The sequence below is a fragment of the Oncorhynchus mykiss genome, chromosome 1 (assembly GCF_057628025.1).
Source record: "Oncorhynchus mykiss isolate SJ-2025 chromosome 1, ASM5762802v1, whole genome shotgun sequence".
NCBI classification, from domain to species: domain Eukaryota; kingdom Metazoa; phylum Chordata; class Actinopteri; order Salmoniformes; family Salmonidae; genus Oncorhynchus; species Oncorhynchus mykiss.
In genome coordinates this window covers 66,392,118-66,418,444 of record NC_143022.1, presented here as the reverse complement: position 1 = coordinate 66,418,444, position 26,327 = coordinate 66,392,118, and the positions used below count along the sequence as shown (strand labels likewise).

At 41.6% G+C, this 26,327-nt stretch overlaps 2 protein-coding genes across 4 annotated transcripts in view; one reads left to right on the top strand and one right to left on the bottom strand.

Annotated features, from left to right (window-relative positions):
* ccnj (cyclin J) overlaps nucleotides 1-16,769 on the top strand; it is a 21,080-nt gene extending 4,311 nt beyond the window's left edge. The window contains exons 3-6 of one of the 2 annotated variants that reach the window (XM_021607872.3): nucleotides 2,172-2,382; nucleotides 2,502-2,801; nucleotides 15,217-15,376; nucleotides 15,672-16,769. In XM_021607872.3, the coding sequence (XP_021463547.1) occupies nucleotides 2,172-2,382; nucleotides 2,502-2,801; nucleotides 15,217-15,376; nucleotides 15,672-16,026 (1,026 nt within the window). In that variant the 3' untranslated portion in view covers nucleotides 16,027-16,769. Of the gene's footprint in view, nucleotides 1-2,171; nucleotides 2,383-2,501; nucleotides 2,802-5,495; nucleotides 6,050-15,216; nucleotides 15,377-15,671 lie in introns of those variants that run through there. The other variant, XM_090237088.1, reaches the window with a different exon arrangement.
* Nucleotides 16,765-26,327, bottom strand: LOC118965245 (protein CC2D2B). 2 transcript variants are annotated; one of them, XM_090237093.1, is made up of 10 exons: nucleotides 25,973-26,327; nucleotides 25,717-25,815; nucleotides 22,782-23,586; nucleotides 21,876-21,965; nucleotides 21,569-21,682; nucleotides 19,356-19,490; nucleotides 18,790-18,903; nucleotides 18,478-18,536; nucleotides 18,180-18,357; nucleotides 16,765-17,464 (listed from the first exon to the last, which is right to left on the bottom strand). In XM_090237093.1, exons 3-10 carry the CDS (start codon nucleotides 22,791-22,793, stop codon nucleotides 17,240-17,242), a joined length of 927 nt encoding a protein of 308 aa, XP_090093219.1. In that variant the 5' UTR covers nucleotides 22,794-23,586; nucleotides 25,717-25,815; nucleotides 25,973-26,327; the 3' UTR covers nucleotides 16,765-17,239. The 2 variants fall into 2 exon arrangements, with proteins under 2 accessions (XP_090093219.1, XP_090093227.1); XM_090237101.1 differs by lacking the exon at nucleotides 25,973-26,327 and having other exon boundaries at nucleotides 25,717-25,836.

The following is a 26,327-nucleotide window of genomic DNA, read 5'->3' as shown; positions in this document are numbered from 1 at the left end:
CTGGCTTCTTCGCGTTCAGCCGCCAGCTGAGGAAACTGTGGGTTTGCACAACCAAAGAATTACTGCACAAACTGTCAGAGAAAGTCTTAGGGAAGCTCATCTGCGTGCTTGTTGTCCTTACCAGGGTCTTGACCTGACTGCAGTTCGGCGTCGTAACTGACTTCAGTGGGAAAACTGCTCACCTTCGATGGCCACTGGAGAAGTGTGCTCTTCATGGATTAATCCCGGTTTCAACTGTACAGAGGGCAGACGGCGTTCATGGCGTCTTGTGTGCGAGCGGTTTGTTGATGTCAACTTTCTGAACAGAGTGCCCCACGGTGGTGGTGGGGTTATGGTATGGCCAAGCATAAGCTACGGACAACAAACGATTGCATTTTATTGATGGCAATTTCAATGCAGAGCTACCATGAGATCTTGAGGCCCATTGTTGTACCATCACGTCATGTTTCTGCATGATGATCTGGGTCGATGATTACGACAGCCTGGACTCGCCAATATCCAGCAACTTCGCACAGCCGTTGAAGAGGAGTGGGACAACATTCCACAGGCCACAATCAACAGCCTGATCAACTCTATGTGAAGCAGATGTGTCAAGCTGCATGAGGCAAATAGTGATCACACCAGATACTGACAAGTTTACTGAGCAACACCTCTCCTTTTTCTTTAAAAAAAAAGGGTCTGTGACCAACAGATGCATATCTGTATTCTCAGTCATGTGAAATCCATTGATTAGGGCCAACTGAATTTATTTCAATTGACAAATTTCCTTAAATAAACTAACTCAGTAAAATCTTTTAAATTGTTGTTTTTATATGCATGTATGTATGTAGTTGTAGTGGTGACTTTGTTGCTGCTTGCTCTGCTTTCTGTGCGCAAGTGTGGGTGTAATGTTGGTCTGTTATAAACCGGATGCAAACCAGATATAGACGGTCCATGAATCGGTGTATGCGAACGTGAGTAAATTACATAGAAAACAATGGGTGGACATCTTGGATGCAGGATGCTCTGATCTTTAAATGTGATGGAGAGACTATTTAAAGGTGCAATATGCAGAAATTGCCCTGCCATTTCGGGATTGCTAACGTTTACGACAAAACGAGCAATCGATAACTGTAGAGAATTATTGTACCATCTTAACCACGGTGAAATAGATATTTTCAATAACCCAAAATATTGTATTTTCAGTTTGAAACTGATGTACAAAACAGATCCAAAAACTAAACTTAAGAACGGGAAGCATAGACACAGTGCACAGAACAGATCCACTGCTTCTTAGATTAGCTTTCAATGAGATCTATAACTCACATTTCTATGTGAATTTGGTCAGGTCACCCAATAGGTTTTTGGTGACAATCAGCAACTTCTATGCAGCATGAGTGAGGAGCTAACATGTTGCAGTCTAGACTCCTAGTCCTCTAGCAGTGCGTAAGTGGATCAGACGAGAGGCACGAACGGTGAGCTCGTGCTACAAGGGGACATCGGCTGGCCTGATTAGACTTGAACCTCTCAATAAGTATATGATGTGAGACTCGTGGCAGAAGTACCGAAAGTAACATTCTATGTTTTTCATGTTCTAGTATCTAGAGCAGTTTCGGTATACTGTGCAACACTACTAAGAAGGAATTTGTTTATTTTTTATCCGTAAGGTTAAATTGCTACTATTTGATATAGGACGCATTTGAGTGATGAGGCTAAAGCAGCCGACTACAGACAAAAGTCGAGGCGGGTGCAGCTGTGACAGCCAAAAGTGAATCGGAATACAAATTGTATTTCTACGACTCCAACAGTTAAAACGTGGCCATAATCGCTTGTGGACAGACGCGTAACATAAAATGGTATCGGAGCGTCTCTCAACAGACGGTGGGATGAGACGACTAACAACTACCGGTGCCCTGATTTATTTTTTTTTGTCACATTTGGACTGTCACGATATCGTTGCATCTTTGGAATCTCTGAAGTGGAGGAGACATCTGGCCCATAGACTTACCCAAAACTGTCAGTTTCTGTTTAGGAGGTTAGGGATGTCGCTAGTCTCGTTGAATATCTTTTCTCATACTTCTACCCCCAGATCTTTAATGGAGCATCTGAAGCAGTCACACATTTTAGATCTGGTTGGCCAAGATTACAGATCTTATAATGTATTGTTTACTCTTTTTTTTTTTTTTCTTCAGGAAATCAAGTTGCCCTCCTACAAAGGCCAGTCCCCCCAGCTCAACCTCAGGCGCTACTTTGCAGACCTCATAGCAATCGTAAGCAATCGCTACCGGCTGTGCCCAACAGCCAGGCACCTTGCCGTCTACTTGCTGGACCTTTTCATGGACCGCTATGATATAACGGTGCAACAGCTTCACATGGTCGCACTCTCCTGCTTGCTTTTGGCTAGTAAGTTTATCAGCTTCCTTGCAAGCCTCTGCTTGGCCAAACTTCTAATTGCTATGGTCCACCCAGCCTATAAACTCAATTTTTCTGTGTGCCTTGTGATTATTTCCCGTCCTCTACAGGTAAGTTTGAGGAGAGAGAGGACCGAGTTCCTAAGCTGGAGACTCTTAACAGCCTGGGCTGCATGAGCTCCATGAACCTGGTGCTGACCAAGCAGGGCCTGCTGCACATGGAGCTCCTCCTGCTGGAGACCTTCCAGTGGAACCTGTACCTGCCCACCGCTGCACACTTCATAGAGTACTACCTGTCCATCGCTGTCAACGAGGCGGACCTTCACGATGGCTGGCCCATGGCGTGCCTGGAGAAGACTGTGCTCTACATGACAAAGTATGCTGACTACTTCCTGGAGGTCTCCCTTCAAGGCAAGTTGAAGTTCTGTTGCTGCTTCACTTAATTAATTTGATACAGCAGTAGCAATACAGGGATATAACATCTACAGAAGAGACAGGAATGCCTATGGAGGAGGTGTTGCTGCATATATTCAGAGCTAGATTCATGTAAAGATTAGCGAGGCTCTCATGTCTACTGTTGATGTGTTGTGGTTGCAGGTTCACCTGCCTTATCTAAAGTCATATTTTAGGGTGCTGCTCTAGGCCACCAAGTGCTAAGTCAGTATCTGGATAATGTGTGACATGCTTGATAATGTGTGATGTTAAGAGGTCTATTTTTTTTTTTGGGGGGGGGGGGGGATTTAAACTGGTTTTCATCAAGCTATCCACTCAAGAGGAAGCGTCTTACTGTAACCAGTGCCTGTAATCTGGCTCAGGTTATCAATAAACCTGCCAGAGTATTTACAAACAGAACAGGATCTACATCATCCAAGTGTATTGGTCATATATTTACTAATGCAGCAGAACTTTGTTCTAAAGCTGTATCCACACCCAATGGATGTAGTGCCTATATCCAGAAAAGCCAAGGTTCCAAAGGCTGGGCCTAAAATAGTGTATAAGATCCTACACAATATTTTCTAGTGACGCCTATGAAGATTTGTTGGTTTGTGTGTAATGAGGAGCATCCAGATGCTGCACTTGATGTATTTATGAAATTGTTTCTTCCAGTTATCAATAAGCATTAGTGGTGTAACGGACCGTAGTTGATCCATGATCACCCCACCATCCCCCACCCCACAGTTCTGCACACATGTGAACCGTGGATCAATAACCACGTTAGTGTGGAATACAGTTTTACTGCCGCTGTTACTTTAAAAAATATATATATTCCCTACATCTTGATGCAGTGAAAGGATAGACAAGACATATGCGTGCTGTGTTTTACTCTGATGCATGGAGGTTGATTTGAGTTAAGTTGTGTGTACTATTCACGTGAACGGGGCATGTTGAATCCCAACGAATCAATCCTGGATGCACGCGTTGCAAAAAGCAAAGAAGAAAAAAGAGCAGTGACAGCCACGGAGCTGGCGGAGGAGCTGAAGAACTGGAAAAGCCTCCCGCTTCATTTAAGTCTCATGTATGGGAGCATTTTGGCTTCCCTGTCAAATATGATGACGGAAGAAGGGTGGTGGACAACACCATTACGGTGTGCATGCGTTGTGCCGCAAGAAAGCCCAATGAACATGGAAATACATTGAGCATGGCCACACATTTAAAGTGTCATCCCCCTGTTGTCAGTGACGGGAGCCAACTCGGCCAAGAGACAACTTCTCACCACAGCATTTAAGCAGCCTTTTGCTGCAGAGTCAGACCGGGCTGAAGCCACCACCAAATCTATTGGGATGTTTATCGCTGCAGACGTGAGGCCATACTCTGTTGTGGAAAACAAAGGGTTTAAAAATATGGTGAAAGTGCTTGAGCCAAGCTATGAAATCCCCTGGCGTACCCACTTCAGTATGAAGATCTTGCCAGATCTTTATGAACAGGAAAATATCAAAATTGTCGACTAATTATCCAAGGCATCCTCTGTTGCCCTCACCACAGACGGGTGGACCTCCAGGGCAACGGAAAGCTATGTGACTGTGACTGCTCACTACACCACAGAGGAGCGGGAGATGCGAAGTCCGGTGCTACAGACACGCCCCCTCAGAGTCGCACAGGCACATCTGGCGCAGGTACTGCTCGGAGCAGTAGCAGAGTGGAAGCTAGAGAGGCCCAATGGCAATATCTCAACCACCAAAAATGAGCCAAGAACCAAGTAAATGCAGTGATAGAGGCTGGATTTGCTTTACACGTGATCAATTTGGCATCCTAAAGGGGAATCTCAGTGAACCAGATGGACTGCCTCCTTGGGAGGATCAGGAAGTTGGTGGCTTCCTTTTTCCACCGATGCACAGCAGCCGCTCGTGCTTAAGACCAAGCAAGAAACGCTACAGCAACTGACCCACAAGATCATACACAATGTCACAAGATGGCGCTCCAACATGTCATAAGTGGAGTTCCATCTTGAGCAGCAGGCAGCTATATATTCTGCACTGACAGACAAGACCCTAGAAAAAAAAAAAGACATCTTCACCTTGTCTGATGATGACATGAAAGTGGCAGAGGAGGTCCTCCAGGTGCTCAAACCCCTCGAAACGGTTCCAACCCTATTGAGCACTGAAACTGCACTGTCTGTGTCCATGATCCTACTTCTGAAAACAAGGATTCTACAATCCATGGCCCCAAGTGATGAAGACGGCACCATCATCACTAGAGATATCAAGACTGCCATAAGAGGACATGAACCCCAGATACCCCCCCCAATGTACAGGACTACCTTCATAGATGGGGCGGTAGGTAGCCTAGTGGTTAGAGCGTTGGACTAGTCACTGAAAGGTTGCATCTACTGCACTGGATCCAAGGTTCAAGTCCCTGTCTCACCTAGACCCTGCCCTACACCGGAGGACATAGTGATCTCACCAGTGAGATTGTGGCCACTGAAGAGGTAAAAAGAAAGAGTGAATTACTTAAATAATATACTGCAGTCTAATTTTAGTCTATGCTATTTAGAATCATCAATTTTTGATGTGAAATACTGACTTTTAAATGTTATTGCCGCGATTATAGTTCTATGAAAATAAATAATTTGTTAGTTTAATAGATCAAGTCTTTTTTTTTCTGCAGGGTCAAGTCACAGAGCTGACAGGAGCAGACTCGGAGGCATCTCCGCCACAAAATAATTTGGCCATGAAGGAGCTTTTCGGGGAGACCTTTGCGAGCAAGGACACAGGCAAGACGTTTGCCAACACCATCGAAGAGGTGGCATCCTACAAGGCAGCAAGCGGCGTTCCCACTGGCATGGTGGAAAAGCAATGAGTGTAAATACCCTCACATTGCCATGATGGCAAGAGGTTACCTGACTGTACCTGGCACTTCAGTTCCTAGCTAGCGGGTGTTCTCCACAGCAGGGGACATAGTGACTGCAAAGACAGTGTAGACTTCATCTTTTTGAAAAATAATTAAGTTATTAGCTCAGGTCTGCTTTGCTTTCTTTACTTTTTTTTTTAAAGAGGACAGGCTATTTTTCATTCACTATTGTTCCAAGGAAGAAGGTATCATGCACTTTGCACTTTAATTTAACAATTGAGTGTTGAATATTTTATTTTAATATTTTATTTAAACATTGAAAAGTTACTTGCTTCAAGTGTTCTTTAAGTAATAAAGGGAAAGCAAAGTTATTTGTCTACATTGTTTTCTTTTTTTCTTTTCTGAAATGATCCAATCCGTGACTCAAAACCATGAATTTTGCGATCCGTTGCACCACTAATAAGCATGCACCTATTAAGAAACTGACTGCTAAAACTGTTAAGCCCCCCTGGGTTATTGAGGAATGGAAAAACTTTATGGTCGAGAGAAATTAAGCAAAGGAGAGCCTTCGTTAGAATGGCCGACCATTGTAAATGAGAAATTGTGATTTGAAACTGAACCAAATAAAATGTATTAAGAAACAGAGAAATTATATATATAAATTACTCCAAAGCTTTTTTTCCAATTAGGTATAATGCGACTTTAAATGAAATAATGGCAAGAAAGACTAATTCAACTCCATCTTTCATTGAATCGGATGGCTCATTCATCACAAATCCTATTTTAATGATTTCATTGGCAGTGGGCACACTGCGAGCCATCATTCATGCATAAAATACCTCATGAAAGAAAAGCATTGTAATTTTGTGAAGTTAGCGTGGGAGAGGTGGGAAAATGATTGCTGTCCGTTAGGGATGACCCAATTTTAGTCGACTGGTCAATAGGCTGTTGGTCAACCAATACATATTTTATTTATTTGTCGAGCAGTTGCAAAAAACATAATTCTATTTATTTCATGGCACATGTCTTGATGTCTGTCTCAGTGGACTAATCCATTGCGGAGGCTGCAGGGATGGCACACCAGTAATACATTTACCGTTGATTCCCATTTCTATTCTGCAATGTTTGTTTGGTTACCGTCATTTCTGTTAATGCATTTTCATATATTAGTATTTTACAGTGGACATGTTTGCAGTGCGCACAACCTAGGCAACACTTGTGAGAAACAAGTTTTGGTTTCTTTCATTCCATTTATGAGTTGTCCATTTATTGTATTTTGTTTAATGGGGTCCTGTCAATGTTGAGTAAGGGATGTAGACTTATTCAGTGCGTTTGGAAAGTATTCAGACCCCTTTTTCCACATTTTGTTACAGCCTTATTTTAAAATAAATGTTTCAATCTACACAAAATGCCCCATAATGACAAAGCAAAAACAGGTTTAGAAAAAATGGAAATGTGATATTTACATAAGTATTCAGACCCTTTACTCAGTACTTTGTTGAAGCACCCTGTATTTGGAGTTTTTCCTATTTTTCTCTGCAGATCCTCAAGTGCTGTCAGGTTGGATGGGGAGCGTTGCTGCATAGCTCTTTTCAGGCCTTTCCAGAGATGTCCGAGCTCTGGCTGGGCCACTCAATGACATTGAGACTTGTCCCAAAGCCACACCTGTGTTGTCTTGGATGTGTGCTTAGGGTCGTACCTGTTGAAGGTGAACCTTCACCCCAGTCTGAGGTCCTGAGTGCTCTGGAGCAGCTTTTCATCAAGGATCTCTGTATTTTGCTCCATTCATCTTTCCCTCAATCCTGACTAGTCTCCCAGTCCCTGCCCCTGAAAAACATCCCCACAGCATGATGCTGCCACCACCATGCTTCACTGTAGGGATGGTGCCAGGTTTCCTCCAGACATGACGCTTGGCATTGACCAAAGAGTGCAATCTTTGTTTCAGAATCTTGTTTCTCCATGGTCAGAGTCCTTTAGGTGCCTTTTGGCAAACTCCAAACAGGCTGTCATGTGCCTTTTACTGAGGAGTGGCTTCCATCTGGCCACTCTACCATAAAGGCCTGATTTGGTGGAATGCAGCACAGATGGTTGTCCACTGAGGTACTCTAGAGCTCTGTCAGCGTGAACATCGGGTTCTTGGCCACCTCCCTGACCAAGGCCCTTCTCCCCCGATTGCTCAGTTTGACCATGCGACCAGCTCTAGGAAATGTCTTGGTGGTTCCAAACTTCTTCCATTTAAGAATGGAGGCAACAGTGTTCTTGGGGACCTTCAATGCTGCAGATATGTTTTGGTACCCTTTCCCTCGATACAATCCTGTCTCGGAGCTCTACGGACAATTCCTTCGACCTCATTACTTTGTTTTTGCTCTGACATGCACTGTCAACTGTGGGACTATATGTGTGTGTGTGCCTTTCCAAATCATGACCAATCAATTTAATTTACCACAGGGTGTACTCCAATCAAGTTGTAGAAACATCTCAAGGATGATCAATGGAAACGAGCTGCACCTGAGCTCAATTGCTTCCCATAGCAAAGGGTCTGAATACTTTTGTAAATAAGCTATTTCTGGTATTTATTTTACATTTTTTAAATTTGTTATGATTGTTTGTAGATTGAGGAAAAAACACCTGATTTAATCAATTTTAGAATAAGACTGTAATGTAACAAGGTGGAACAAGTCAAGGGCTCTGAATACACTGTAAATGTGCCCATGGAGCTTCTGATTCTTTTTTTTCTTCACCTCAAACGACAAGTAAACCGTGTTTTTACATCCATTGAGTGACAGTAGTTCCTCCAATGTAGCCTATTTGTAAAATATTCATATCCCTTGTGCGAATAGCCTACAGCCGTGTCAGTCCGAAGTTAACTGGCTCGGGAGACTGAGGGTCCAGAATTTTGATGTTGCAAGTTGATAGTGCTTCAAGTTCCTTGCAGACAGACAGGCTATGTGTAGCCAATGTGATTCATTTTTATCAGGTTATTTTCTATCTGCAACGAGCAATGTATTTATTTGTTGGCTTTATGTAGGCTATGTTTACATAGTTGGCAATAGAAGTTAGGCTACTTTTAGATTTGTATAATTTCTTAATCACATAACGTGGAGGTTCGGGTACAGGTTTTTGTCTTGATCTCTGGCTCCCTCAAGTAATTTTACTTATTTAATCACTGTGCTTAAAGCGTCAGACAAGCTCAGCAGCCTACATATAGTTGATTTTATTAAAACACATAGGGTGTTTTATATCTGGAAAAATGCACTTTAACATTTCGACCACTCGATTGGTCGAAAGAACAGACAACTCTTGGTCGACCAAGATGTTTTTGTTAGTCTGGGACTGCCCTACTGTCCAACAATGAGAAACCACCTGGTATTGACAACCTACACTACATGCCCAACAGTATGTGGACACCTGCTCGTCAAACATCTCATTCCAAAATCATGGACATTTGGAGTTGGTCCCCCCTTTTTACTATAACAGCCTCCACTCTGGGAAGGCTTTCCACTAGATGTTGGAACATTGCTGCTGGGACTTGCTTCCATTCAGCCACAAGCATTAGTGAGGTTGGGCACTGATGTTGGGAGATTAGACCTGGCACGCAGTCAGCATTCCAATTTGCGAGAAACCATTTTATGATGGACCTCACTTTGTGCACGGGGGGCATTGTCATGCTGAAATAGGAAAGGGCCTTCCCCAAACTGTTGCCACAAAGTCGGAAGCACCGAATTGTCTAGAATGTCATTGTATGCTGTAGCTTTTAAGATTTGAAAAACAGCCCCAGACCATTGTTGTTCCTCCACCAAACTTTACAGTTGGCACTATGCATTCGGGTAGGTAGCATTCTCCTGGTAATCCGCCTCTCCTGGTAATCCACCAAACCCAGATCTGTCCCTCGAACTGCCAGATTGTGAAGCGTGATTCATCACTCCAGAGAATGCGATTCCACTGCTCCAGAATGCAATGTCGGCTAACTTTATCACTCCAGCCGATGCTTTGCATTGTGATCTTAGGCTTGTGTGCGGCTGCTCGGCCATGGAAACCCATTTCATAGAGCTCCCGACGAACAGTTATTGTGCTCATCTTGCTTCCAGGGGCAGTTTGGAACTCGGTAGTGAGTGTTGCAACCTAGGACAGACGATGTTTACACGCTACGCGCTTCAGCACTTGCCGGTCCCGTTCTGTGAGCTTGTGTGGCCTACCACTTCGCGGCTGGGCCGCTGTTGCTCCTAGACATTTTCACTTCACAAATACAGCACTTACGGTTGACCAGGGCAGACATTTGATGAACTGACTTGTTAGAAATGTGGCATCCTATGACGGCGCCACGTTGAAAGTCACAGATCTTCAATAAGGCCATTCTACTGCCAATGTTTGTCTATGGCAATTGTATGGCTGTGTGCTTGATTTTATACACCTCTTAGCAACTGATGTGGCAGAAATGGCTGAATCCACCAATTTGAAGCGGTGTCCACATCCAGTTGAAGTCGGAAGTTTACATACACCTTAGCCAAATGCATTTAAACTCAGTTCACAATTCCTTACATGTAATCCTAGATAAAAATGTGTCATAGGTCCGTTAGGATCACCATGTTATTTTAAGACTAAAATGTCAGAATAATAATAATTTATTTCTACTTTTATTTCTTTCATCATATTCCCAGTGGGTCAGAAGTTTACATGCACTCAATTAGTATTTGGTAGCATTGCCCTTAAATTGTTTAACTTGGGTCAAATGTTTCGGGTAGCCTTCCATAACCTTCCCAAAATAAGCTGGGTGAATTTTGTCCCATTCCTCCTGACAGAGCTGGTGTAACTGAGTCAGGTTTGTAGGCCTCCTTGCACGCTTTTTCAGTTCTGCCTACACATTTTCTATATAGGATTGAGATCAGGGCTTTGTGATTGCCACTCCAATACTTTGACTTTGTTGCCATTTTTCCACAACTTTGGAAGTGTGCTTGGGGTCATTGTCCATTTGGAAGACCCATTTGCGACCAAGCTTTAACATATCCACACAATTTTCATCATGATGCCATCTATTTTGTGAAGTGCACCAGTCCCTCCTGCAGCAAAGCACCACCACAACATGATGCTGCCACACCTGTGCTTCACGGTTGAGATGGTGTTCTTCAGCTTGCAAGCCTCCCCCTTTTTCCTCCAAACATAACGATAGTCGTTATGGCCAAAAAGTTATATTTTTGTTTCATCAGACCAGAGGACATTTCTCCAAACCGTAGTCTGGCTTTTTTATGGTGGTTTTTGAGCAGTGGCTTCTTCCTTGCTGAGCGGCCTTTCAGGTTATGCCGTTATAGGACTCGTTTTGCTGTGGATATAGATACTTTTGTACCCGTTTCCTGTTCTGGGATTGATTTGCACTTTTTGCACAAGTACGTTCATCTCTAGGAGACAGAACGCGTCTCCTTCGTGAGCGGTATGTCGGCTGCATGTGTAACCAATGTGCAATGGCTAGCTAGTTAGCGGTGTTCGTACTTGCGTACTATTGTTTGTACAGATGAATGTGGTACCGTCAGGCATTTGGAAATTGCTCCCAAGGATGAACCAGACTTGTGGAGGTCTACAATTCTTTTTCCTGATGTCTTGGCTGATTTCTTTAGATTTTCCCATGATGTCAAGCAAAGAGGCACATAGTTTGAAGGTAGGCCTTGAAATGCATCTACAGGTACACCACCAATTGACTCAAATTATGTCAATTAGCCTATCAGAAGCTTCTAAAGCCATGACATCTTCTGTAATTTTCCAAGCTGTTTAAAGGCACAGTCAACTTAGTGTAGGTAAACTTCTGACCCACTGCAATTGTGATACAGTGAAATAATCTGTAAACAATTGTTGGATAAATGACTTGTCATGCACAAAGTAGATGTCCTAACTGACTTGCCGAAACTATAGTTTGTTAATTAACAAGACATTTGTGGAGTGGTTGATTCCGACCTAAGTGTATGTAAACTTCCGACTTCAACTAATGTATACATACATTTTGAAAAATACTGAGGATGATAACGGACGATGTTGCCACTCCTTTTTGCCACATCTTTAGAGAAAAGTGTTTGTTCACAGACCTGGAGGGAAGTCATGCTGCTATCCAAAAATGTTTAAGCTCCCTTTCCTGGCTTCTAACAGCCTAACAATCAGCTTGCTTCCAGTTCTTAGCAAACTTATGGAAAAGATTGTTTGACCAGATATAATGCCACTTCTCTGTGAACAATTTAACTGACTTTCAGCACACTTCTAGGGAAGGACACTAAACATGGACTGCACTGACACAAATGACTGAAAGTTGGTGATACTGATAAGATTGTGGGAGCTGTGTAGTTAGCTTTTAGTGCCACCTTTACTATTGATGGCGTAACATAGCTCTCTATCCATGATATTATCTAATAGAACGGTATTTTCTTTATTGGAAGCTTCTCTAACGTAAAACATGTAAAGTGTGGTATTTCATAAGGGAGCTGTCAAGGCCCTTTTTACTGTTACACTATACATGTCAGCACCAGCTAGTGAAGTCATTGCAGCCCTAAAGAGTTGGGTTCAATTTTAGAATAGGTGGCTAGGAATAAACTAGCCCTGAACAGATCGAAAAGCATTATTTAGTACCAAACACCCCCAAGGTACTGGACCTCAGCTGAATCTGGTAATGAATAATGTGGCTGAGCAAGAAGATACTAAACTTCTTGTTATATTCGATTGTTTACTGTCATGGTCAAAGCATATTGATGTAAAGATGGGGGGGGGGTGTCTGTCAGATGCTTTGCTTTTTTAACACATGCATGCAAACAAAAGTAATTTTGTCATTTTTATTAGGATCCCCATTAGCTAATGCCGTAACGCTAGCCAAGCTTCCTGGGGTCCAACACCAATTAACAAGACATTACAAACAACCACAAATCAAGACTCCACAAACATTCAATTAGAAAAGCAATTAGACAATAGACAATTCAAATACCTGTCAGGAAACACACTTAACATTTCAGTTGATGCTTTCTATTTCCTGTCCAGTCATATGGTTTATCGCATTAGATGTTTTATTATTTTTCTTTACGGTGGATTTACTTTTTGCCTGAGAAATATGGATTGGTAAAGAGCTTTCAGCTGTGGCTCTTTATAAAACTGTAGATTTAAGGCGATTTGTCCTTGCCTTGGGTTGTCTTAGCTGCCCTGGTGGTTATGCGTGTTGCTAGTATGTACTAACTGGCCTGAAAAATACTGTTTTAAAAAAAATAATAATAACATTCCTAAAGAAAATCCGAAGACTGGATATTAATTTGTTTTCAACGTGAAGCCATGAGAGGTTCTGATGCATTTGGATAATATTCATACGGATAGAGAAATTAAGAGCTAATCTGGCAACCCTGTTTTGAGCAATTTTGAGCTTTTTTTTCTTTGCTGCGTGTGATAGGACCAGGGATTGAATCACCTGATTCAGTGTGCTAGATGTTACATACTCTGAACATTCTTGTAACAGCAATTCCCTTATCCATCTAAATGACTGTGTTCTGACCGTGATAAAGCTGTGTCCAACATGACGCCTAGTAGTTTTTTTTTCTCACTTGCCCTACTTTTTTCCCCTCCATTTTTTTTTATCTAGGCAATTCAGTTAAGAACAAATTATTATTTACATTGACGGCCTACCGTGGAACAGTGGGCTAACTGCCTTGTTCAGGGGTAGAACGACAGATTTGTACCTTGTCGGCTCGGGGATTCGATCCAGCAACCTTTTGGTTATTGGCCCAACGCTCTAACCACTAGGCTACCTGCCACATTCCACATGCATTCTATTCATCGACAAATTCATTTGGGGATCATCAGCAAGCATAGATCTTGAACCAAATACAAACCATTTTGTTTTAGGAATGTTTAATGCCAATTTGTTCATATCAACCCACTCCGACACCATTCTTAGTTCAATGCTTATTCCATCTGTTAGCTCATTACATTCTGATGCTGCGCGATACACTGTAGAGTCATCATCATACATGACCACTCTTGCTTTGTTCATTACTGAAGGTAAATCATTAGTAAAGCTAGAGTAGAGAAGTGGGCCTAGGCAGCTTCCTTGAGGATCACCACAGTGTATCCTTACTGTTTGAAAAGCTTCCATTTTAAAGAACACTTTATGCCTTCGCCTGGATAGATAGCTTTCCATCCAGGATAGAGCTGCAGACTTAAAACCATAATATTTAAGTTTACCTAGTAACGGTTCATGATCAATTACATCAAAAACAGCACTGAAATCTAGCAACACCGCACCAACTAACTTCCTGTCATCTATACTCTTTAACCAATCATCTGGCCGTACTCGTAGAATGCCCTTTGTATGCATGCTGGAAACCAGTTATCAGACCATTACATGAGAAATAATCCTTGATATGTACAGATACAATAATTTATTTAATAAGCTTATAGGACAACTATTAGGATCAGTGAATGCAGAGCTCCTGCAAGCTCTGGATTTGTTGCATCTTGACTACTGTTGACTACAGTTGTATGGTCGGGTGCGTCAAAAAAGGACCTAGAAAAGCTGCAGCTGGCTAAGAACAGCACCACGTCTAGCCTCAAATGTAGACGGAGGGCCAATGTCAACAGCATGCATGTCAGTCTCTCCTAGTTCAGAGTGGAGAGACTGACTTTTTACATGCACACCAATATCCCGTTATTATTCATGTTAAAAGCTTGTGTCCCGGTTATGAGAAACCTGGATAAGATACTGTGGCATGTAAACGTTTTATCCCGTTTCCTGTTTTTCGCAGGTTCGGTCTAGTTAACACTGGTAAAGTTGTCTGTTTTCGTTTAGAGACCGGGGGCTCTGTTCCTGGAGAGATGCTGTCCTGTAGGTACCCACGATGGCGCTGACAGAGGGAGCCGCCTTGCTTGTAGTCCTTGTTTTTCACAAGCATTTCGCTACACTCACAATAACATCTGCTAAACATGTGTATGTGACCAATCAAATTTGATTTGAGGTTTTTGCTCCATCCCTAATCTAGCACACCTGATTAAAATAATTAGCTGCTTGATCAACTGAATCAGATTAGTTACAACTGGTGTCGGCGTGAACCTACAGGAGGGTAGCTCTCAGGAACATAATTGGAGCACTGCTCTACACACCCACGCATTATTCTTTAACTGTTTTCTTTAGCTACAACAGTGAAGTGTGTACATACCAAAGCACTTGAACATTTGAGATTAGTCCTGATAATTTCTTTATTTTTCTTTTCTCGTATTTTTTTGAAGTAGTTGTGGTGTTCTTTGGTCGATGTGTACTAGTGTTGCTGTTCTTGTCCATTCATGTAATGTTTTATGTTCTGTTTTCTTCAAAAGCTAATGGGGATCCACATCTTTTTATTTTCGTAATTCATAACCGGTATTTCAAGGTTTTTCAAACCAGCGTTTGCCTTCTGAAATTTATTTTTTATTTTTAGGAAGAACAAGAGCGTAATGTCACCTTTTGCACTTAAAGACGCAGCTAGCCTTGTTGCACAATATTCTGGTGCAATACATGGTGATGATTAATGACTTGCTCTTATTCCAGATCATGTGTTTCTGAGGTTCGCCCCGTCACTGGTGGCAGCTGCCTGTGTGGCAGCCTCTCGCATCATCCTGCGCCTATCCCCTTCCTGGCCATCTCAGCTTCAGCGCCTCACCGTATACAGCTGGGATCACCTTGTCCCCTGTGTAGAAAAAATGCTCATGTGAGTGTCTCCTCAGCTGGCCTTTCTTGCCTGCTGACAAATACTGCCTAACACCAGGGCCGTGTTTATTAAGGCACACCTTACCAAAAACGTTTTGCAACTGGGGGGGGGTGGCGGCAAGTCCAGGGAGTCTCTCTCTTCAGTATGTTTTCTTCCGTTTGGTGGCTAATGACCTTGATGCAACCTGAGAAAATAAGTAAACTCTTGCCATAATCTTAGTAACATGGTTGTAGAATTGTGCAGCAGGCTTGACAGGTTGGTTGTTTGAATGTCACTTTTGGTCTTTCTTTGTCAGTGCTCATGACAGCGACGTGAAGGAGGCCAACAAGCAGACGTGCCAGCCACCCGGTCAGCAGCTGGGCCAGACTGGGTACCATACCCCTTGCCAGACAACCACCACCATGCCGCCTCAGTACCTGCACCAGACCAGCATCCAGTACCCTCAGCAGACCCTCCAGCCTTCCCTAGCCCCAGGCCATGGCCCGGCCTCCTACGTATCCCACTCTGCCACCCTGCAGGGCCCTGGTGCCCCGCCACACAGCCACCCCCAGACCATCTCTGCTGGTGTGGATGGCAAGGCCAACATTCCAAGCAGAGCCTACCAGGTCAATATGCACTATACCTGTGCTGCTCCCTGTTTTGATAGGTGATGGCTGGATCTCCAAGGTAGAGCTATGACAGTATGGGAAGTAAAAGTGCGAGCGACTGGATGGGTATGTCGTCTCTTTGGATTAGACTAATTAGCAGGACCAGGTATGTTTTTTTTTTAATTCGAGAAGTTATGATGCGATTTAAGCACTTTCTTCTATGGTAAGATGTGCAATATAATATTCCACAAATGTGCAATATTTGTCATGTATCATTCCGGTGCTAACCTGCCGAAGGTGTGTTCTTCTTTTGAAAACCAATATGATTGAGTTATCACCAAGCATGGTTGTCATGTGCAAAGGGTTGTTTTCCCAACACTCTGCATTAGCTATAATTTAATTGCACTATAGACAAGAGACTGTGCTGCATTTATTTAAGCTAAGAAACCTCGGAAGCATTGAATGTATGTTCTCTTTTCGTTCCCTGGCGCCATGAGTAATAATGGGAATCTTATATCAGTATTGAACTCGAGGGATTACTTTTGTAGTAAAATATGGTAGTTTGATAGAGGAACCCGCATCACTCTGCCAGAAGCTACCTCAAATGTTAACGTTGACTACCCGCACCTTTGCTCTTGAACGGTGCTCTCTGCAATGTTCAGGAAGTATAGTTTTCATTGTTTTGTGTTTCGAGCACTAATTTGGAGGGAATGTGTCATGTCAACACCTTCCTGTGCATGCGGAATGGCAGCGAGTGCTGTGTACTTCTAATATGGTACTTTTAAATAAAATGCCTGTCAGTTGTACTTCTGGTATATTTTTTAATTATGCATCAATATTATTATCATTCTGCTAATGCCAGTAGTATGTATATCAATTGGCCTATAAGGCTTTATGCATACATCAACAAATATTGCCTAAAACATTTCACAAACCATATTGTGAACTTGAAAACATACCGGATATGTGCTAATCAAGGGTTTAACAAATATAGGTTTCATGTTGCTGGCATATTTATGGACAATTTTATTGTGCAGTATTTCCATTAATTTGCTATGTACAGGTTTGTGGATTCAATCACTTGGTCTGAATCGCTCTGCATTCCTTTCCCCACAGTAGAAAAACGACTAGGAAAAGCTGACCCTGAAAGGCAGAGATTTTGTTCATACGGGCATGCAAAAAAAAAGTATAACATAAAAAGGGTTATAGGTAGTCCCTCCCTGTTTTTTTGTCAGTTTCCTTCCATTTGGTGCCTAATGAACACAACCAGGGTGTCTCAGTGCTTGTGTACTGAAGGAACATAGAACACGCCATGCTGGTGTTTGACCAGCGTTGCCAGGAATATCCACACCGACAGGATGTGGTTGGGGTATGGGTGGATGTAGGTGGAGAGAGCAAACTCTGTCCCAGGGATCTCAGTGCTGTGGATTCTGGTGTTGTAGACCGCCTCGATCACTGTGCTCATGTCTTGGTAGGCCATATGAATGGGGAAACCAGTCACCTAGAAACACACAGTTAATCAGTGTTTCCCCTATAGTTTATTTGTATCTTTCTGCCGACATGTGCTTGAAAGAACAGCGGGACAAATTACAACGTTTATTTGTAGTAAGTAGCATTTTATGCATCGTCTTTTGGGGTTATTTCAATTATGTAAATGATGGGCAACCCCATGCCTTTTCATATTTATTGAAATGTGCTATTCTTTATCAGTTGGGCTACAGGTTATGCTTTTAAAGGGAAAATTATATTTTAGATGGTGTCAATACAATTTTGATTAATTTTGGAGTAGAATATCCTTAAGTGACCTTCTCCCGCTACCTTTGCCACTGCTGCTGAAATAAATTATAGGGGAGTTATAAACATTTAAAAAAAATGTTTTCTTCCTTTTTATTTCATTTTTTTGGGGGGGTGATATTATACCCAATAATGGTCACTGTTATTAGTCATGTAGCAAGTCTTACAACAGTATACACCTATTTTTATTCTGAAGACCTGTGTGTTTTCTATCAAATTTAAGGACCATCTCAAACATCAAACCCTCCCCATTGTACGAGAGCAGGGTTGTTCATCAGGACACACAACAGAATATTAAATACGCTTTTTATTGGACCAGTCCAGGTAGTCCCTTCCTGTTTCAATCCATTTGGTCCATAATAAATGCTATCCACTGATTCCCCTTTTCATATTAAAGAGGGTTACGGGTAGGCTTATTTCACCTTGTAATCCTTCATGGTGTCCAGCAGCCTGTCTATCTCTAGCGCTATTGTGTCAGAGGCTGGGTTCCTCTCAAGCTTCTGCATGACCTCCGAGAGCATGGCTGCACAGCGGGGGCTCCAGCGTGTCGGGTGGGGGCTTCTCCAGTCCATCACACAACTTTTCAGTTTCATCTCCAGCCTGTGTTGAAGAATGAAATTCATGGATGGGACAGACAAGACCATAAATGAAATTGTCCTGCATTTCGCTCTAAGATAAAAGCAATGCATAGCCTTAAATATAGAATCCATATTAACATACCTTCTTTGAAGGTGATTGACCAGCCCTATTTGAGGGGGACGGTATTTAATTTCTGTTGGCTGTAAAATTTGACAGTTAGCATTGAGCAGTTTTTTAAAAATTTACTGTACATAGTTGACTCGCGTTATGTTGACTCAATATAAGTAATAAGTTGTGTTCTTCAAATATGACCTACTTTCAAATATTTCACTACTGTCACAAATTCTCAATGAGGGAAAAACCTACGGCTCTTATGTTTGGAACCGTATCTTACATTTTACGTCTCGTCTTTTAACACTACAGCAGCAAAAAAAAAAACTAGGTTAGAAATACCGTTGAGGATGAGTCCGAGTTGAATCCTTTGGGGAGTAAGGGTTTCCATGTGGCATTATTTGATACGTCAAAAGTGATGGGCATCTTTCTTGTTGGTTGGAGATGGAACCACACCTGAGAGACATCCAGTCAGATCAAGCACATGACATTTATGGTCAATGGACACGTCACCTAAAACCTTTTTAAGATCTAGTCAAGATAGCGGCTGAAGACGAGGATCCCTTTCAACAGTTTTAGAGCACCACACAGCTGGTGAACGAGACTTGCATAGAATGCACACGTATAATGATGTCGCCGTATCAATCACCGACAGTGATTTTTTTTTTTTATAGGTCACAACACAGTCTCGTGATACTAACATATAAAATAACTGGTAGAACAGTGTCACCACAATAGCATAGTAAACAGCATGGGCAGGGACAAAGAACAGCAGTTGGGAAGTGGACTTTGGGATGGAGTTATTGATTTGCCATCTGTTTTGACTAAACTCACGTACACATAATCCTGAGTGGATGACATAAATGAAACACACTGAGGGTATCCATGTCCATGGACTCCACGCTTACATTTTCACCATTGACCAGACAGTCGACAGTCTTTAGAGGACAGAAGGAGTCGTATGACTGGTAATGCTTCCCATCTCTGGGGTTCCACAACACAAACCAAGTGTTCTCCTGAGTAAGGACATAGGCGGTCTCTCCCTGGAAAAAAAAACAAAACAAACATGAATGCTACTGTGCTCCTCTCAGGAATACAATTAAATACACTGCACTGAAGGTGTAGTCTATTTTCTCAGCTGACTCGCAAATACATTGATTTGGATGGGAGTGCATTGTTGTTTTATGTATACAGTGCTTTCAGAAAGTATTCACACCCCTTGACTTTTTCCACATTTTGCCGTATTACAGCCTGAATTTTAAATTGATTAAATTGAGATGGGTCAATGGCCTAAACATACAATACCCCATAATGTCAAAGTGGAATTATGTTGTTAGACAAATTAATTAGATATGAAAAGCTGAAATGTCTTGAGTCTAAGTATTAAATTTGTTACGGCAAGCCTAAATACGTTCAGGAGTAAAAATGTGCATGGGCAACCCCATGCTTCTTCAGCCTATTTATTTAAAGCCGCTATGCTGCATCAGTTGGGCTACAGGTTATAATGCTTTTAAAGGGAAAATTATATTTCAGATGTCAGCATAATTGTATTTTCATTTATTTAGGAGTAGAATGTCCTTTTGAAAAAGTTACCAGAAGTGACCTCGGTCACCTTCTCCCTCTACCTTTGCCACAGCTGCAAAAAAAAAAAATCATAGGGCAAACACGGTTTTGTTTGTCTTCTAGTGGAAACATTACACCCTCCCCATTGTACGAGAGCAGGTTTGTGTTCATCAGGGCACACAACAGAAAATGTCTTAAACAAGTCACATATGTTGCATGGACTCTCACTGTGTGTTTAACATGATTTCTGAATGACTACATCATCTCTGTACGCCACACATACAGGTAACCGTAAGGTCTCTCAGTCGAGCAGTGAATTTCAAACACAGATTCAACCACAAAGAGAAGGGAGCTTTTCCAATGCCTCGCAAAGAAGGGTACCTAGTGGTAGAAATCATAAAAAGCAGACATTGAATATCCCTTTGAGCATGGTGAAGTTATTCATTACACTTCGGATGGTGTATCAATACACCCAGTCACTACAAAGATACAGGTGTCTTTCCTAACTCAGTTGCCGGAGAGGAAGGAAACCGCTAAGGGATTTCACCATGAGGCGAAGGGTGACATTAAAACAGTTGAAGTTTAATGACTGTGATAGGAGAACAGAGGATTGATCAAAAACATTGTAATTACTGCACAATACTAACCTAAATGACAGAGTGAAAAGAAGGAAGCCTGTACAGAATAAAACATTCCAAAACATGCATCCTGTTTGCAATAAGGCACTAAAGTGAAACTGCTAAAAAATTTGGTAAAGAAATTAACTTTATGTCCTGAGTACAAAGCGTTATGTTTGTTGCAAATCCAACACAACACATTCCTGAGTACCACTCTTCATATTTTCAAGCATGGTGGTAGTTTTATCATGTTCAGGGTATCCTTGTCATCGGCAAGGATGAGGTACTGCAGTTTTTTAGGATAAAAAGAAACTGAATAGAGTTCAGTTCAAATCCTAGAGGAAAACCTGGTTCAGTCTGCTTTCCAACAGACACTGGGAGACAAATTGAACTTTCAGCAGGACAATAATCTAAAACACAAGCCCAAATATACACTGGAGTTGCTTACCAAGACGACATGAAATGTTCCCGAGTAGCCTAGTTACAGTTTTGACTTAAATCGGCTTGAAAATCTATGGCAAAACTTAAATGGCTGTCTAGCAATGATCAACAACCAACTTGACAGAGCTTGAATAATTGTTTTCATAATAATGTGCAAATATTGTACAATCCAGGTGTACAAAGCTCTTAGAGACTTAACCAGAAAGACTCACCACTTTAATCGCTGCCAAAGGTGATTCTAACATGTATTGACTCAGGGGGTTGAATACTTATCTAATCAATATATATTAGTGTTTTATTTTTCATGTTTTATTTTTTTATACACATTTTTTGTATTTTTCTTCCACTTTGACATAGAGTATTTTGTGTCGATTATTGACAAAAAAAACGACAAATCCATTTTAATCCCAACTTGTAACACAACAAAATGTGGAAAAGGTCAATGCGTGTGAATACTTTCTGAAGGCAATGTACATTAAACAGCACATGTCAATTGTTACCTCTACGACAGATGTTCCCAGGAGAAGCCACCCATTTACCGTCAGGTCATGAAAGAAGTTGCACAGCAGAACTGCCAAACTGATATGGTTTCCCATAGCCAGCTCCAAGCATTGCTATTGTGTATAGCAAAGGTGTGCAATAAAGAATGAGAAAGGCACCACTGGGTTAACAACAAGCTGACCAAACTATGTTGATAATTATTGGTATTTTTCTTGGTATTTAATATCTGCTGAACATAAGTGATGTTTTAAGTCTTGGCTCTGTGAAACCAAATGTTCAGTCTACAACATGGTCTGTTTTGTTTACCTCTGAGGTGAGCCACATGTCCCCACTGTCACCAACGTCCGATGGGAAGGACAAGGTGGGAATCAGGGACACAAAAGCTGCCACCCTCTCCTGGGTTACACAGAGCAAAACATTTTTAAGAGCACAACATAGTAATCAAATAAAGGGCAACCACCTCTTTTCAACTTAATTTTCATTATCTCCAGCACAATACCAGTGTCAACATATGTGAAAACAGTGTAATTCAGTTTTTCTTAGGAAATAAATATACATTTAAAAAGTTCTACCCGATGATGACAAATGTTAAAACATTTTAAAAACAGATTTTCAAACACTGAGATTTGCGGTGATGTGGGGAGCAACTCGTTGCAGGTTTTGAAAATCACAATTTAAAAAAACACTTTTTATCTATCCATCCTTTGTCACAGAGAAGCATTTTTTATTCTTATCTTTTTAACCACAGATCATAGAAACACGCTGTTTTCACATATGTAGACACTGGTTTGGTGCTGGAGATTATGAATATGAGGTTGAAAAGTGGCGGAATTGCCCTTTAATGTAATGCATATAAACAAATGAACCGAGTTCCATCCAAACAACTCCAAATAAGTAAAACTCCCAAAGAATGAATACAACTGTGCTTTCATTATGATTCCATGTTGTTTATATATATTTCAGACATTAACCTTATGGGTTGAATCATTCTAATGATTGTGATGTTATGGTCAGACCTGGGTTCAAATACTATTTTAAATCATTTGAAATACTTTCGCTAGGCTTGATTGAGTTTTTCTATAAAAGTAAAAAAACGACAACAACAAAAAATCTGCCCATCTGGCTCTCCAGGCAGACTAAAGCAAACACTTAGGGTTTTGAAAGGATTTCAAATAGTATTTGAACCCAGATCTAGTTATGTTGGAGCCTTACGAGAACAGACATGCTATTGTCGGGGGTGTCCAGTACAACTTCCTGTGGAGGAGGAAGTGGCTTGAAGAACCGGTGTGCCAGGACAAGCCTCCCCTCACTATTTATCACTGTGGTTATGACTCGCTTCTTCACCCGGCCTGCCGCCACCTTACACTGCTTCTCATACTCATAGGTCAAGTTCAGCAAGTCCTCATCCTCGTCTGTGGAAAACTACGCGGAGACGGATACAAACACAGAATTCTGTAGGAGCAGCAGCAGTGCATGGAAAAGGATGACTTATCATTTAGGCTAAGCAATACAAATTGGACTGATACTCACCAGCCAAAGGGGCTTTTGGTCACCATACTGAATATGAAAAGGGTAAATAGTACATTTCCATGGATGTGTGTTCTGATGCAGTTGTACAGTTGGTTATCAATCACAGTAGTCATGACATTCAACATAAGCACTTTAAAAGAATGGATGCTGATTAATGAGTAATCATATTCCATATCTTATCGATCAATATCTTCCACAGCAAACGTCTGAATCAAATAACAGTTTAAGTGTTTTGACTTGAAGGCAAAGAGGTTTTTAGAACATAGTACCTCTTTAAAACGAAACAGTATTAAACATGAAAATGATTTGCCTTTGGAGTCTGGTCATCACTCAGAGAGATGGCTGGATCCAATGTGATGAAGACATTCATGAAACTGGTATCTCTTCTCGCGGGTATCTCTACGCCCTGGTCATTGACCATGTCTTCCCCTGTCCACATGTAGCCCAGTAGGGTCGGTGGGGTACAGATGGTCAGTTTCTCATACACCTATCAAAGAGTTGACTCTTAGATAAAAAGGTTCCAAAAGGATTCTTTGCAGAGGGATAGGTTTCAACCAAGAAACGTTTTCATCTGAAGAACCCTTTATTTTAAATAGTGCCTGAGCATTACTCTTTACCTCAGCGTTTAAACTTTTAGTAATCGGATAAGGTAGGGGTTAGAATGTTTGAAATTGTACCTATATAGGAATATTTGTGCATGTATCTTGTACATTTAATCATTTTACATATACAACACTGGCATAGTTGATATCTTTGGAAAACAGAAAGGAAAACGCCGCACACAGCCGCTCATGCTCCCAGGTGATATTTATTTACAACGTTTCGACCCTTAGGTCTTCATCAGGCATCCATATCCCAGTTGGGGGTGGAAGGTCCTATATATAGGAGCAGTAGTTAGTGACATCACTTCCTGAAACACAAGGTAATTTATTTATTTTATTTTTTTAATATCCCACACGTATGGTTTTTAAAACACCTCCAAACGTGAGAGATATTGTGGTTAAATCTGATTACCCACCAGAGAAAAGGGAAACTTTTTTGGACAAGGTTCCAGAGGGTAATTACAAATATGGCCAATGTACTCAATGCAGCTTTACGTACAAATGTAACTCATTTACCCACCCCCCACAGGACAAAGATTTAACATCAAGGGCTTCATTACCTGCATGTCCACCAATGTTATTTACATGTTGACATTTCCTTGTGGTCTGTCCTACATAGGGAAAAACCATAGAAGCCTTAAGACACAGATCAGTGAGCACCGCAGCAATATACAAAACAGATGAGACTAAAAAATCTGGTGGCTGCTCATTTTGTACAAGCTGGACATCCTAATAGTTCTCTGAGATACATTGGAATAGAAATGGTCAAGATGTCACGCGGGGGGGGCACTTCTTCAAAGGGAGGAAACTTCTTGGGAATCTTTCTGGATCCACAGTCTGAACACTGTCTCCTCTTGGCCTTAATGAGGAGTTTGACTTGAGACTGTTTTTATAGTTTGAATTGTGTTTTTTTTTAAATCCTAATTGAATATTGTATGTATTTTACTATAAATATTGATCACATTCTGTGTGTATGATCATATAAATTTGATACATTGAATGTAATATTGTGAAACTATGTTATGCATTTTTTACCTCCTGTTTCAGGAAGTGATGTCACTGAGTACTGCCCCTATATATAGGACCTTCCACCCCCAACTGGGATATGGATGCCTGATGAAGACCTAAGGGTCGAACCGTTGTAAATAAATATCACCTGGGAGCATGAGTGGCAGTGTGCAGCGTTTTCCTTTCTGTTTTCCATGAGTTTGCCTACAACTCTAACATCTGTGGAAAGTACCTGGATGTGCGTATGTTCTTCAGTTTTTATAGTTGATATCTTTGCCATGATTTCTGTCTTCTGTGATTTATTCATTTACATTTTGTACATTTTTGGTTACTACATGATTCCATATGTGTTATTTCATAGTTTTGATGTCTTCACTATTATTCTACAATGTAGAAAATAGTAAAAATAAAGAAAAACACTGGAATGAGTAGGTGTGTCCAAATTTTTTGACTGGTACTGTATGTAATCTATTGTCATAAAGAATGTAATAGTAAAGCTGGTGGAACCATTCGTAGAAGGTTATAGTAAGAACCCTTCAAAGATAAAAGGATTCTTGGTAGAACACTTCATAGAGGGTTCTAGGAAGAACCTTTAGATGATAAAAGGGTTCTTTGTAGAACCACTTATAAAGGGTTCTAGGAAGAGGAAGTAGGAAGTAGAACCATTTACAGAGGGCTCTATGAAGTACCCTTCATAGAGGGTTCTGGGTAGAACCCTCTGCAAAGGATTCTACCTAGCACCAAAAAGGGTTCCCATATGGAGACAAGCCGAAGAACCCTATATGGTTCTACTTAGCACCTCTTTTCTACGATCGCAGAGAAGACAATCTTAAGAGTGTTAATTGTCTACAAGGCAACCGTACATACAAAGACATGTTCATATACAGCAAGCAACCACAGCAACTCCCCGACATTACTAGGCCAAGTTGGACAAAGCCGACAGGCTTTAAATCCTTTTATCCGACTTTGTGCACCACCTGAACGTGTGTGCGCGCGCAGAGCCGTACCTTGGATTGCTGCAGCAGAGATCTGAAGGGTAAGGTGACCGAGCCCAGCCACTGTCTGCCAGAGAACACCTGGCTTCCACAGCCTCTCAGAGAACTGCTCTGGGTTTCACACAGGTGAGATAAAAGATGAAAGAAAAAAAAGAGAGTAAGGGAGGGATGGCGATGGGACAGACAGAATGTTGATTTCCAGTTCACCCTGCGATTTGAAGTGGCCTTTGAATAGTGCTTGTACTTTCATGGTTGAGGCTTGCAATACCTCAATGACTTGAAAGGACATCTCATCAAACACATTGATGACAATGTCGTCTTGTACTTTGGAAAGGCCCGCGTGGCTATAATCACCCCCTAAGGATCTGAGAGAACATTACATTTGACATTTATGAAATGTGATTTTGTTAGTACGAACTGTACAGTCACATGTGTACGGATGCACAGTGTTGACTTGTGGAGCCAGTTGGAGATGGAATGAACAGTGAATTAGGAGAGTAGCGGGTGTCATACTTAAACTCCAGGGTGAACTCTTCCCTCCAACACGGGTTGGGTCCCTGTTCTACGCTGCTCTCATATGTTGTCTCCTGAAACCTAACCTCCACGAAGGGCTGAACCTGAGC

Coding starts and splice junctions, on each gene's coding strand:
- LOC118965245 (XM_090237093.1), bottom strand. Junction 19,491..21,568: donor TGGGAACATCTGTCGTAGAG/GTAACAATTGAC, acceptor TTTTTTTTCCAG/GGAGAGACCGCCTATGTCCT. Junction 18,537..18,789: donor ACTCGGACTCATCCTCAACG/GTATTTCTAACC, acceptor CAAATTTTACAG/CCAACAGAAATTAAATACCG.